We start from the raw sequence: 11,637 nt of genomic DNA, 5'->3' as shown, positions 1-11,637 counted from the left end.
CCCCTGAACGGCGCGGCCCCCTCCCCCTGCGCGGGGAGGCCCCGCCCCGCCCGCCGAGCTGCGCTTTAGCTGGGCGCGGAGTCTTCAACAGCAGCAGTGGGAGCCGCGCCGGGCGCTGCGCCGCGCGGGCTGGAGGCGGCAGCGCCGCTGTGGAGAAGCCGGCGGGCGGAGGCAAGCGCGGGGTCTTCGCGGGGCAGTCGGGGACGGGCGGCGAGGCCGCCGGCCGGCCACCGCTGCGCGCCAACGCGGAGCGTCGCGCTGAGGGGGGTGGGGAGGGTGGGGGAGAAACCGGGGCCGGGCGGCGGTTGGTTCCCGCGATGGGAGCGGCAGTGGCGCCGCCGAGCGCTGGCGCGCATGCGCGAGGAGACATCCCCCTCCCCCTCCGGGGTGGGGGCGGGGCGGGGGCTAACGGTCTGGGCGCGGGGCGGGGCTGGGGGAGCTGAGGCTGGGGCGGGACCCGGGCGCGTGGGGCGGGAGCCGGCGGGCCGCGCCACCCGCTTCCACCGGGTCCCTGCGTAGCTCCCGCAGGGGTTCTCACGTTCTTCGCCCCGCCCCACCCCCGACCCTGTGAGCGCCGCTTTCTGCCTGCCCGGCCCTGGCTTCTGGCCGCGGTGCTGCCAGGCTGGCCGTGCCCCGACTTGCCCGGGGGCGCCGGGCGATCCGCGGGCGCGGGGTGCCTGGTATCGCTAGCTTCCGAGCAGGGCGGTGGAGTAGGTACCTGGTGCTGTACTGCCTTGTGCTTTTCATTTTATTTTTCATGTTTGGGTCAGTAAATGGGTGGAAAGGTTTAGCTTGCATTTTCATGTGTGACTTTATTATTTATTTTTTTTTAATTCCTGAGTTAAAACTTGCCTCTGATAATCAAGCTGAACAGATTGCCACAGATTCCTTTGCCTTCGAGTGACCCTGACCAAGCTGGCTTCCCAGACTACAGACCACTTACTCATAAACCTGAGTACTTTAGATAAAGTAGACAGCAAAGCTCTGGACAGCAGCTCAGATCGAGGTGTGTCCCTCAGCCTTCGTTGAGATTTCCCGTGTGGTCTTGAGCAAGTCTTTTAATCCACTTTGTGCATCAGCTCCCTGGCTGCAAAATGCTGAAGCATTTCCCAAAATAAAATGTAGCAGTAACTGAGTTACTGGTACTCCTCAGCAATGAGGAGCAAAGTAAGCAATTTAAGAAAAAAATGAAAATCAAATGACCAAATTATTAAAGCCTGCTTTTTGTCAAAGGGTAAATATTTCCTTTTTGTTTTCTGCTTAATTTAATAAAAAGGAAATACTAAAAATCAAACTGGATAAAGCATGGTTATAATGCTAGTAGGTGTAGCAACTCAGAAAGTTGGTCTGTGTGCCTTAGGAGTCTCCTTTATTGGTCCACATTGTGAAACCCTGTAAATGTTTTGGGGAGTTTAAATTCCAGTCATCTTAATTAGTGTCTAAGAGCTGAATGTGTCTTGTTTAACGCCATTTTTTATGGCCCTCTCTTCAAAGACTGAAATTCAAAAGGATAACTGAAATATTGATATGAACCTTACAATGGATCTAAAAGTATTACAGATATTTATATTAGAGACATATTTATAACCTACTTACAGAGGCACCTGTCACGTACTACAGAAAGTGTTTAGCGTATGTTAAAGATGACTTCACATGTTACGTTACAAATATATTATAGACTGAACAGGAATTAGTCGATGGCATGGTATTAAACTTGGAAATAATATATGATTCTCTGTTCAGAAGCAGTTATGAACAAGGATAAAAACAACCCTGTTCAGAGATTTTAATGAGTCATGGATTTTATCATAAATGAATACTAATGAGTTCAACTTGAAGTATGTCCTTTTTGATGTTTTTTATGATTAAAACTGTTTGGGTGGTCTGTCTTAAATTGAGTTCTTTTACTGTTCAAAGAGAGATCCTTTTTAGGTGTGCATGTGTTGGTGGTGTTTTTTTTTTTCCAAAGAGGAGGAATTTGTGCTTATATCTTCTGGGGAGTGCAAAACACTGGAGTTTGCAGTTTTAGCTATATAGTACTGCCTGCACAGTGAGTGCTGCTGAAAGCTGAGACTCCCCGCATAATCCTGTTTGGGGTTTTTTTTTCCAGTCTATTAATAGAACAAAATACTAAAATGCTTAAATACTTGACATGAGTCACTGGGCTGCTTTTGAACTGAAAACAAAAGCTGCCTACCGAGATGATTTTTTTTTCTTAAAAGGCTAGTCCCAGGTGTATTAAATATGTACTTCTTTCCTTTTTCTTTCATATGCCTAACCAGGACATACCCAGTGGGACCAATATCTCTTTTGCAGTCATTGCTGCAAACTATTCTGTGAGAAAATGCAAATTATGCTATTGAGCTGTTCTCTCTCTATTCTTAGAAATTATTATGATCCTGTAAGTTTTGTGAAAATTGGGAGAGGTAGGTAAAGTATACCCCAGTGGATGCCTCCCACCAGGCAAGGCTTGGAGAAGCTGGCCAAAGTCAGCTCCTGCACACTCAGCTTGATGGTGGCTCTCAGTCCCGGCAGCACAGCTAAGGCAGTGCCAAGGTAGTGCCTGTCTGCCAGAGCACCGCTTTATTTTTGTCCAGCGATTATCAGGAAGGCTGTCCAAGAGGAGCTAGGGATGATGGGGCAAACAACACAAAGCTGTAGGAAACCAGGTTTTGGCAGTTGTGTTGTAGGCAGATCAACCTTGCTCATGTAGCTGCCATCTCTCCTGCAGGTTTTCTTTAAGAGGCCTTAAAGCAGCATTTGTCAGTTTGAAATACAGTATTTCTGTTGAGCTTTTTTGTTTCTTGCTGAGCTTAATTTTGGGTGTTTCACCAGGTGCTGTCTGCTGCCGGTGACTTTGCTTTGCTTTTGAAATGCCTTCTAGAGAAGGAGTAAACATTGGAAGTTTGCTTATCTGAAACACTGTTAATCTATGAATAAACCAGAAACAGCTGTATTAATTTAAAATGTTATTTATAGGCCCCTGAATTTGAAAGCAAAAAAAAATTGTAAATGTAAAAATCTTCTCCTGGTCTCCAGGAATCTCGTTATTAACAAGAAAGTTTCAGGTGTTTGGGATGACAAAAGATGACTGAATTTACAAGGAGAGAAGGCTGGTACATGAGCCTTACAAACCCTCATGCAAATGGAGTTTTATTGTCATTGAAAAGGAGAAGATCACAAACAAAAAACCCACTAAAATACAAAGCAATCCACCCCCCAAGCAAGAATCCCCCAAAACATTGTCTGCAGTGTTGTGTAACAAAAGTGATAGTGTTATGCAAGGGAGGGAACACTCAAGAAGTGAAAAGACTATAAACAAAATCTGGGAAGGGAATGCCACCCTGTGTGCAGGCAGGTTTGTGGTTGTGTTTTGTTGTGTTTATTTCAATAGGGTGCTGCTGATTACCAACATGAAGACACTAGTTTCAGGATTTAGACAAATTCCATTGAGGTAAGCCTGGTGGAGAAGGGTATAATGCAGAAATGTCGAATAAGGACTAAGAAATAAGCAGAGGTAGCAGGGGTCACTGGTGGGTTAGGGACCCGTAGCTGTGGTGAGAGAAGGGAGCAGGGTGCGAGTCCGGGGAGTGCTAGGCCTGTGGTAAACTGCATTTCTCAGCTATATCCTCCTGGGTAATTAAGGCATTAGGGGAGGATAGGCATAAAGTCACTTTAAACATCAGTTGATGTACTGTGCGTGTCTGGTACTTGTTTGTTCCCTTCCCCGGTACTTATTTTACGTCAGCTTTTCTTTTTAAAATACTTTTTAGTCTTTCAAGTGGAGTGCATATTCAGCAGATGAAAAGCAAACTGTTTGCCAGTTTAGTAGCATTTCAGCTGTTCTGGTTTTGAAACCTCAAGTAGTACATGATGGAAAAAATCCTTGAAATGGCTTACCTATGACAAAAAAACTTTTCTCAGAATGAAAATACAGACTCTTCCTGAATACCATGTTGTGGTACTTGTCTTCCCTCCCTCTGCACTTCCCCCCTCCTTGCCCCCTGAAGATAATAGGTTTGGCTCTGGAAACTCACTTCCAATAAGGGTGGAGTGAAATTATTTTTGCTACTTCCTGCCAAAATTAAATAAAATGTGTCAGAATGAAAATTTTACAGTTCTCATTGAGCCAAGCACTTGTACTAAAACTTGTTTTTAATTTTTTTGCAGCTGATACTTTGTTTTGCTCATATACCAATGACTCTGTGTGTGTGTGCGTGTGCGTGCGTGTGCGAACTCCTTGGAGAAATGCCAAGGACTGGAGACTGGGACAGTGCCAGCTTTTATTAAGTCTTTTTGATGTCACTGAAATGAGGCACACACCTGAAGTGTCTCACATGACTGTCTTCAGGGCAGAAGTTTGCAAGTTGCTGGGTAAGGGCTTAATTGAGCAATTTCTCTCTTCAAAAGCATTTTATTTATTTTTTTAGCTATATTGTAATTAAGCATCTTCTGTCAGGAACTCCTAATTAGTTAGTGGTTTGTCATGCTCTAGTTTGATGTTTGTGGTTCAATTTGAGGGTACTTTGATTTCTTCCCCTCTTTCCCCTAAAGGAGGGGGGGGAAAAGTCCCCCAAACTCAAAAAACCCTTAAAATAATATGCTATTGGTATTCATTGCAATTTAGGAAATTTGAAACTGTATCAGAAGTGTCTGTAGTATTTGAGGAAATATGATCAAGTTAAAACACAGCACTATGAAAATTTTGTGCTGCTGGTTTTTTGAATAGCATCCATCTTCATATAGGTATGAAGGAGGTACATATTTCCAAACTTGTTTGCTTGAGCAGCAGCTCTACTGTGTGTGGATGTTTCCTGTCTTTCAGCAGTAGCAGTCTATGACTGTTAAACCACGTGGGCTAAGGAAGGTAGATGGTAAAGTTGGAACAGTTATAAACTCATTGCTCAGTGTATGTAGATACTATGTAGGTATCAGTCTGACAGCTTTCTTCAAAGAGCTTCTTGGAGTTCCCCAAGGGACAGATCTACCATGGGGACTGCCTTGAGTTCATAGTAACCCCTCAGAGAAAGTGTGGGCTTCAATTCTCTCCTTCTTACGTTTTAGTTGTTCTAAATCACCTTGACTTACTACAGTTATTTGCCGTACGCTGAGAGGTGGGGAGGCATAGGTGTCTGAATCCATCCTCCTTTGGATTTAGGATTGTAAAAGCCTGCTAGCTCTTACAAGAGTGGAAAGACAAAGCCACGAGTCAGCCAGGTGCTGAGAGCATTGCCAAGTCACCAGAGCCATTGTGATTTGGGGCTCCAGTTCTCATCAGTGCATTCCCTGTCCGATCCTAGTAATGGGGCTCTTATTGAACGGCTGTCCACTGGGGAGGACTTTGTGCTGAATTCCTCCATAGTCTGAAGTTACTGGCTCGTTGATAAAGGTTAAAATCCTGGAGATTTTAATAGTATTGTTTAGGATTAGCATTAGGACCACCAAACCTGGTCCCTGTGATGCTGGGTAGGTAATGTACAGAGATGAAAACCTCATGGTTGAGGGTTAAGGAGAAAGTATACAGACTGGTACTTCTCAGCTCCTTAGGTTTCCACATCTCCCTTTAATATTTGCAGCTTCAGCATAAAACCTGTAGTTATAAACAAGCTAAAGCTTCAGACAGGGAGTTTGCTTTTCTTAAGACCCATACGTGGCAGCCTCAGAATCATTGACCCCTTATGGGATCTGCACACTGAAAATTGCTGAGCTAGGCAGTTGCTGTGGAGATCAAAGAAACTGAAGACATTAAAAGGAGGGCAATGGAAATGCTGCTTAACTAGTACACCAGTTAAACAGAGAATTTACTGTGGAATTACTGTGCTACGCTCACTTTTGTTATTACTCTTTTATTGTTTCTGGTTTTGTCTCTGGCTTCTTAATGAAGAACCAACAGTAGCTTATCTTTCAGGCTTCCGCAGGCCATGTTCAATTAAATCTTTCATTTGGTTTATTTAACCATCTCCTAAACAAAGCTGAAAGTACAGTGTAAGGCAGTGATTCCTGCTCTGTAGGTTGTGGAATACATACAGTATGACATGGCAGCATAGCTGCTGACAAGAAGTGGTGAAGGTTGTCTTTTGATCCAAAAGTTTGGGAACCCTTCATCTAAGCTATGGCAAGCCACAGGCAAGAGGATTTGTAAAGGAAAACTGTTTGTCTTTACTCAAATTGTTATCAAAGAATATTGTGTTTGTATTATGCAGGCAGTGCCTGATGAATAAAGAAGAACTGGATACAAAGGCACAGGAAATATTTTTTAGGAAACATTTAGAACTTACTGTTCTCGGTTTTCAAAGTATTAGCCTTGATGATTGGTTTCTAAAGTGTATTTGTGAGAATATACAATAAATTAATTAATCAAATGCTTTCTTTATGTAGATTTACATTAAATGTAATTCTCCCAGTAGTGCCTCTGGGTTTATTTCAGAGTGTTTCAGCATGTGGTAGGTGTTCTGCTTTGCTGAACTTGTAATAGGTAGCTGCATAGCTCCCATTTCTGTAATACTGTTGATGTTGACGCTTTTATGTAAGTGTAAAAAAACCCACACTTGAATGAAAACCAAATGCAACTCAAAAAGTAACTCATCTCCAGAACAGATTAAAATAAAATGCAGCTACAGTTCTGGGGTGAGAGTGTGTAGATGTGCATCTCTGTGTGTGTGCGTATACATATACATACACTCGCACATGTATCTTAAAATGCATCCTTCCAGTCACGTGTCTTATGGTCATGTTTTTCAGTTTGGCAAGGTTAGACGACAGTCTTGAACTTTGTGAGTCTTATTTCTCAGCCTGATAGGATCAGAAATGCAATGAGGTATGAACACTTACTCCCCTGAGAGGTAAAGACTTTATTGCACATCAAACAACCTCTGAAAGAAATAAAGAAAAAACAGAAAGAGTGTTCTTGTTTGAATTGGGAGGGAGCGTAGTCTATCTGTGTTTAGATAATGTCCTTTTTTATGGAATCTTTGAATAATGTTGAAATGTTGAAAGAATGAAATATCTGACAGAGTTGTTGTGTTTGTACTGTGTCATGAAAATGAGAAAATTTACATGGCCCATGTTATTTTCAGGTTTGCTGTAAACTACCTACGTAGCTATAATGACACCAGCCCTCAGAGAGGCAGCAACAAAAGGTCATGGTATCCACTTGTCACCTTCTTTGTCCTCTAGAGCTATGGAGTCTGATACAGCTTTGTGCATGGAAAATTCCAGAGCAGTGGAAGAGAAGATAAAAGAGGACTCCATCGCACAGATTACTTGCTCAGTCCTGGGGTTCCCCACTGCTGAGCCCAACCTCAGAAATGATATCTTCAGTGTACAGCATTTTGGTTCTCCGCCAGCCTCCAAGTGCTATCAGTCTGTCTTGTTAATGAGTACAAATTCTGCGTTTAGCAACAAAACCGGTAAGCAAACGAAAGCAGGAGAGCTCGACTGCTCCAAGATGAGAAATTCATTACATAATGGTGCTGACACATCATTTGGTCGGATTAGTCATTCAGAACCTGAGGAACAGGTCAAAGGGGAGACATTTTCAGAGACCACATCTCCGAATTTGGCAGAAACACAGAGACTTTTGGATTCAAATGTAACCGAATCCAGTAATGCAGAAGAAATGCAGCTTTTAAATGGTAAATGGTACAAGAAGAATGGTTTTTTGGGTAGGGCCTTGGAAGTCTGCACTGAAACAATAAAAGGGGATTTATTACACCAAATTCTTCACGGGCCTTCAGAAGGGATTTTGAGCTGCACCCCGGAGGAGGTGTATGCTCGATTACTCCAGTGTGTCACTAAGCAACAAATGGAAATCAGTCGTGCCAAAAGAACTCAGAAACGTTTACAAACGCTCCTGGCAAAGCATGTTATCAAACACTGTGATCAGCAGCTGAAATGCTTCGTGAAACATCAGCTACAAAGAATGAAGGTTTTCCATGAGCCAACCCGATTTTTGAGCAGTAGCTCCCTCAGGTGCACTGAAGGTTGGCCAGAAAACAACACAACTACTTTGGAGAGTAGTTCTAGTACGGATGTACAGAACGGAGTTAGCGTTGCACCAGGTGAAATCCAGGGCTTTGCACTTTCTACTGGAGGGCTGCTGTCTCGTGTGGAGAAGGATCTGGACTCTGATGCAACATGTAGCAGCTCAGATGAAGATGGTGAGGAATGGACTGTAAGAACAACTGTGGAAGCGTAAGTGTTAAATTCTTGCTAGACTCATGTGCTTCATGCTTATAAATCAAGATGGAAGGGCCTAGACCTGCAGATTCCTTCTTGTGTGAGTAACCTCACTCAACAGATAGTCCTACTGAAATCAGCAGGACTGCCTGTGTGAGCTAGGTTTGGCAGAGGCCAGACAGAAAGTAAGAACGCTCCTGTAGAGACCTAGATTTTGTACTGCACTATCAGTTTGCATTACATTAGTACTGCTAATTATTCAATACTCAGATGGTGCTGTAAATCAAATAGTGATAGCAGTGCTGTAAATGATATGAAAATAATTTTAATTGTATTCTGGAGTTATTAAGAATTAGTCAATGTTAGGATCTTGAAATTCACTGTGATGTGATACAGGGTTAAAATGATCATCTGATGCAGGTGTCAAGCCATCCAGTATTTGGGGGTTGTATATTGAAAAAGTTTGGTTCTTTGAATTATGATTTAAAAAATGTTAATTTACTTACTGAAGTTGTTCTGCTACTGTGAATGAAGCTAGCAGTGGTGGTTTTATTGTTGCTGGTATCTTTTTCAAGAAGAACCAGAGGGAAATTAGTATCATTAACTAATACTGTTTTGAATTGACCAGGATCCTGTCAGTACAAATTAGTATAGCTTTGGAAATCAGTGGTGGGTAAGAGAATTAGATAGTAAAGTTGTTCCCTGATGGTGGTACAGCCTCTTTTTTTTTCTTTTCTTTTTCTTTCCCCTACCTTGCTATACTATTAACACAATCTCTTTGGTCAAGAAATTTTAGAAAGCGGTGAAAGGACGGCTGCTTTCCCCTTCTAACAGCTGGAGAGAACAGTGTATGTCTCAAGGTCTGTTAGGATGTGATAGTCAGGACAGTAACACATGGAATAGAGCTTCACACAAACACAGCAGCTTGGTAGGAGCTTCGTGGCGCCTACATTTCTAGCACTTGGAAGTCTGGACTGGTTTTGTGTTTCCTGATCTCTTCTTATACTCTCTGCTATTAGGGAGTGTCTAGAAGGCATTAAGAGTGACACTGGTGTTTGAGGAAAAATAAATATTTAACAACATGTATTTATTAGTCTGTTTCTTGAAAAGCATAATGTTCAGAAGAAATCAATGAAGCTTTATCTTAAACTGGAGAAGATCTGTGCCCTGTTAGCATTTGTAGCCTCAGGGAAGCTTCAGTAAGCATGGTTATATTAAATCATGGCTACATTTTGTTAAACTCTGTAGGCCTGGAAAACAGAGGGGAGAAAAAGTGCAAAGTAAAAACTAGTCTTCATTTTCTTTTATGTATTGTTGGAATGGTAAATACTGTACTAAAGTCCAACCAAAGCATAATGACTTGCCATCTAAGTAAGGATCACCTTAAATATTTGAGTTTGCGAAAGAATTATTCTCCTTCTGAAATATTTTAATGAAAAAACAGCATTTTTGGCTCTTCCCAGCATAGGAGAATCTGCTTTCTTCTCCTAGCTGATATGTTTGAACTTCTGAGTAATAGCTCTGCCTCTAGGATTCTGATGATTATATGAACTGAAAAAGAAAAACTGCTGAGAAACCCTTGTTTCTTGAAGGGTAGTGGATAATGTAATATTTGGACCAAAGTTCAGTGCAAGGGTTTTCTTTTTTCTTCTTCTCAGGGACACTTGAGTTTATAACTCTGCCTGCCAGTTCTTTACCTTTTTTTCTTGTGGCTTTTGAATTCCTTAAGTTGTCTTTCCACTTAAGGTTTACTCAGTTTGTTTTGTTGCACTGATGAAAAAATCCACAGAGGATTTTTAAATACAAAGACACCACCTTTGTTTGGCTCAGGAAATCCCCAAGCTACTGTTGCTGGCAGCTACGGGAGTATTCTGGAGAAGCACTGCTCCCTCCATGCCTGCCCTGTGTTAAGACTCTTATCTTGGCCACTGCTAAGTGGCAGGCAACCGGATAGATCATCTGTAGTCTGACTCAGTGTGACCCTTTATTTGTGGGTTGTTTTTTTCCTCCATTTTTTATGTTCTTACTGCTGAACAGTAGTCAAGCAGCAGTGGTGACAAGGTTAGAAATGTGCATTAGCTAAGGCCTTGCTGCCTTGGCAGTGCAAGGATCACTGGTGTTTGAACCGTGCTGCTGGGCCAGCAAGCTCAGAGTTAACGTAGTGCCTAATTTAAACAGAAGACTCTTGTCTGTGTGTATAGGCTGAGGCAATGCTTGAATTAACATTGCAGTGAGGACAGGCTGTCTCTTATTTGAATTTATCCTTATCTTCAGCTTGGAATGGTTTTCTTCATATCTTCAACTTCCCTAAGATTTGTCTTTATGGCTTAAAGGCTGCACTTTTTCTTCTAGGTGACAAAGGTAAATCAGTTATTCACCAGTGCAGCTGCTGAGATTTGCTGTTTCCTGAGCTTTACCACTTTAAGGGTCTTTGGATTGCCTTTCACTGGGACAAAAGAAACAAAGTTAACATCCATTTTTATTTCTGTTAGGTAGATTTACATTCTTTGAAATGCCTTTCTCTCCTAGGGCATTGACTCTTAGTGCTTTCCAGAAATAATGTGTTCATGTGGGTGAGTTTCCTTGTCTGTGACTTATGTTTTCATAGTGAAGACCTTTAGTGACCTGGAAAGACTCTTCGTCTGTGATGTTCTTCATAATACTTAACTGTAGATGTTGTAAGGTGCTATTAATGCAGTGATGAACAGGAAAAATGTTTTGGTTTTGCCTACATCACAGTATACTGACTGCATTTAACTTGAGGGTATAATCACACTGGTGGCCGGTCATTGTCATGACTGCGGTGCTTTTTATCCTTTTTGGGAGGCGGAGGAGGTGTCAATCCAATGTGCAAGAGGGGATGAACCTGCAGTTACTGTGTTTACCTGAGACCAGTCTGTTTCCCATCAGGAGGGACAAGTTGATTCCGGCTCCAATTCTTCATGGTAGGAAAAAACCTGGAGCTATTTTTAGCATTTTGAACCTGTTCATTCTCATTATCCTGAGAAGAGTTTTGCCTGTTGAGTGTTGACATAAGCTCTTCTGAGCTGTATGTCAGTGCTTTGTGTCTCAAGTAAGATTGTCTTTATCCATCTATTTCAATACCTTTGTTGTGTAGTCTTAGATAGCTGTTATAAGATATTTAGACCATTGTTCATTGTTTGTGCGTTGCATAGGTGCTGTCCTCAAGACAAGAAAGATTCCTTGGTCTGCTGGTGAAGGCAATTCTTCTAGTTGACAATTCACAGTACTTACTGAACTTCCGTAGTTCCTAGAGTAATTGGAAAGCCTCATCCCATTTCAAGAGCTTAATCAAAACACATTTTGTCCTTTGAGTATTTGCTAAAAAGAAATGTGAAAAAACAATTGGCTCCTTTCAGGAATTTTGTCATTTTGCTGCTAGTGTCAGCTAATGAATGCTTTAACCTGTCAGTTTCCATGGTAGGTTTCTTATACCAA

General features: G+C 42.2%; 1 protein-coding gene across 7 annotated transcripts in view; it reads left to right on the top strand.

Annotated features, from left to right (window-relative positions):
- Positions 1-57: 57 nt before the first annotated feature.
- Positions 58-11,637, top strand: part of KANSL1L (KAT8 regulatory NSL complex subunit 1 like) — a 67,684-nt gene continuing 56,104 nt past the window's right edge. For 2 of the 7 annotated variants that reach the window (XM_069782022.1, XM_069782019.1), the window contains exons 1-2: positions 58-171; positions 7,077-8,193. In XM_069782022.1, the coding sequence (XP_069638123.1) occupies positions 7,106-8,193 (1,088 nt within the window). In that variant the 5' untranslated portion in view covers positions 58-171; positions 7,077-7,105. Of the gene's footprint in view, positions 172-502; positions 1,007-2,832; positions 3,455-4,170; positions 4,375-7,076; positions 8,194-11,637 lie in introns of those variants that run through there. The other 5 variants (XM_069782023.1, XM_069782020.1, XM_069782025.1 and 2 more) reach the window with 5 other exon arrangements.

This window comes from Haliaeetus albicilla, chromosome 4 (genome assembly GCF_947461875.1).
Source record: "Haliaeetus albicilla chromosome 4, bHalAlb1.1, whole genome shotgun sequence".
NCBI lineage: Eukaryota > Metazoa > Chordata > Aves > Accipitriformes > Accipitridae > Haliaeetus > Haliaeetus albicilla.
The sequence above is the reverse complement of the archived record's forward strand: the minus strand, read 5'-3'. Positions and strand labels throughout refer to the sequence as shown.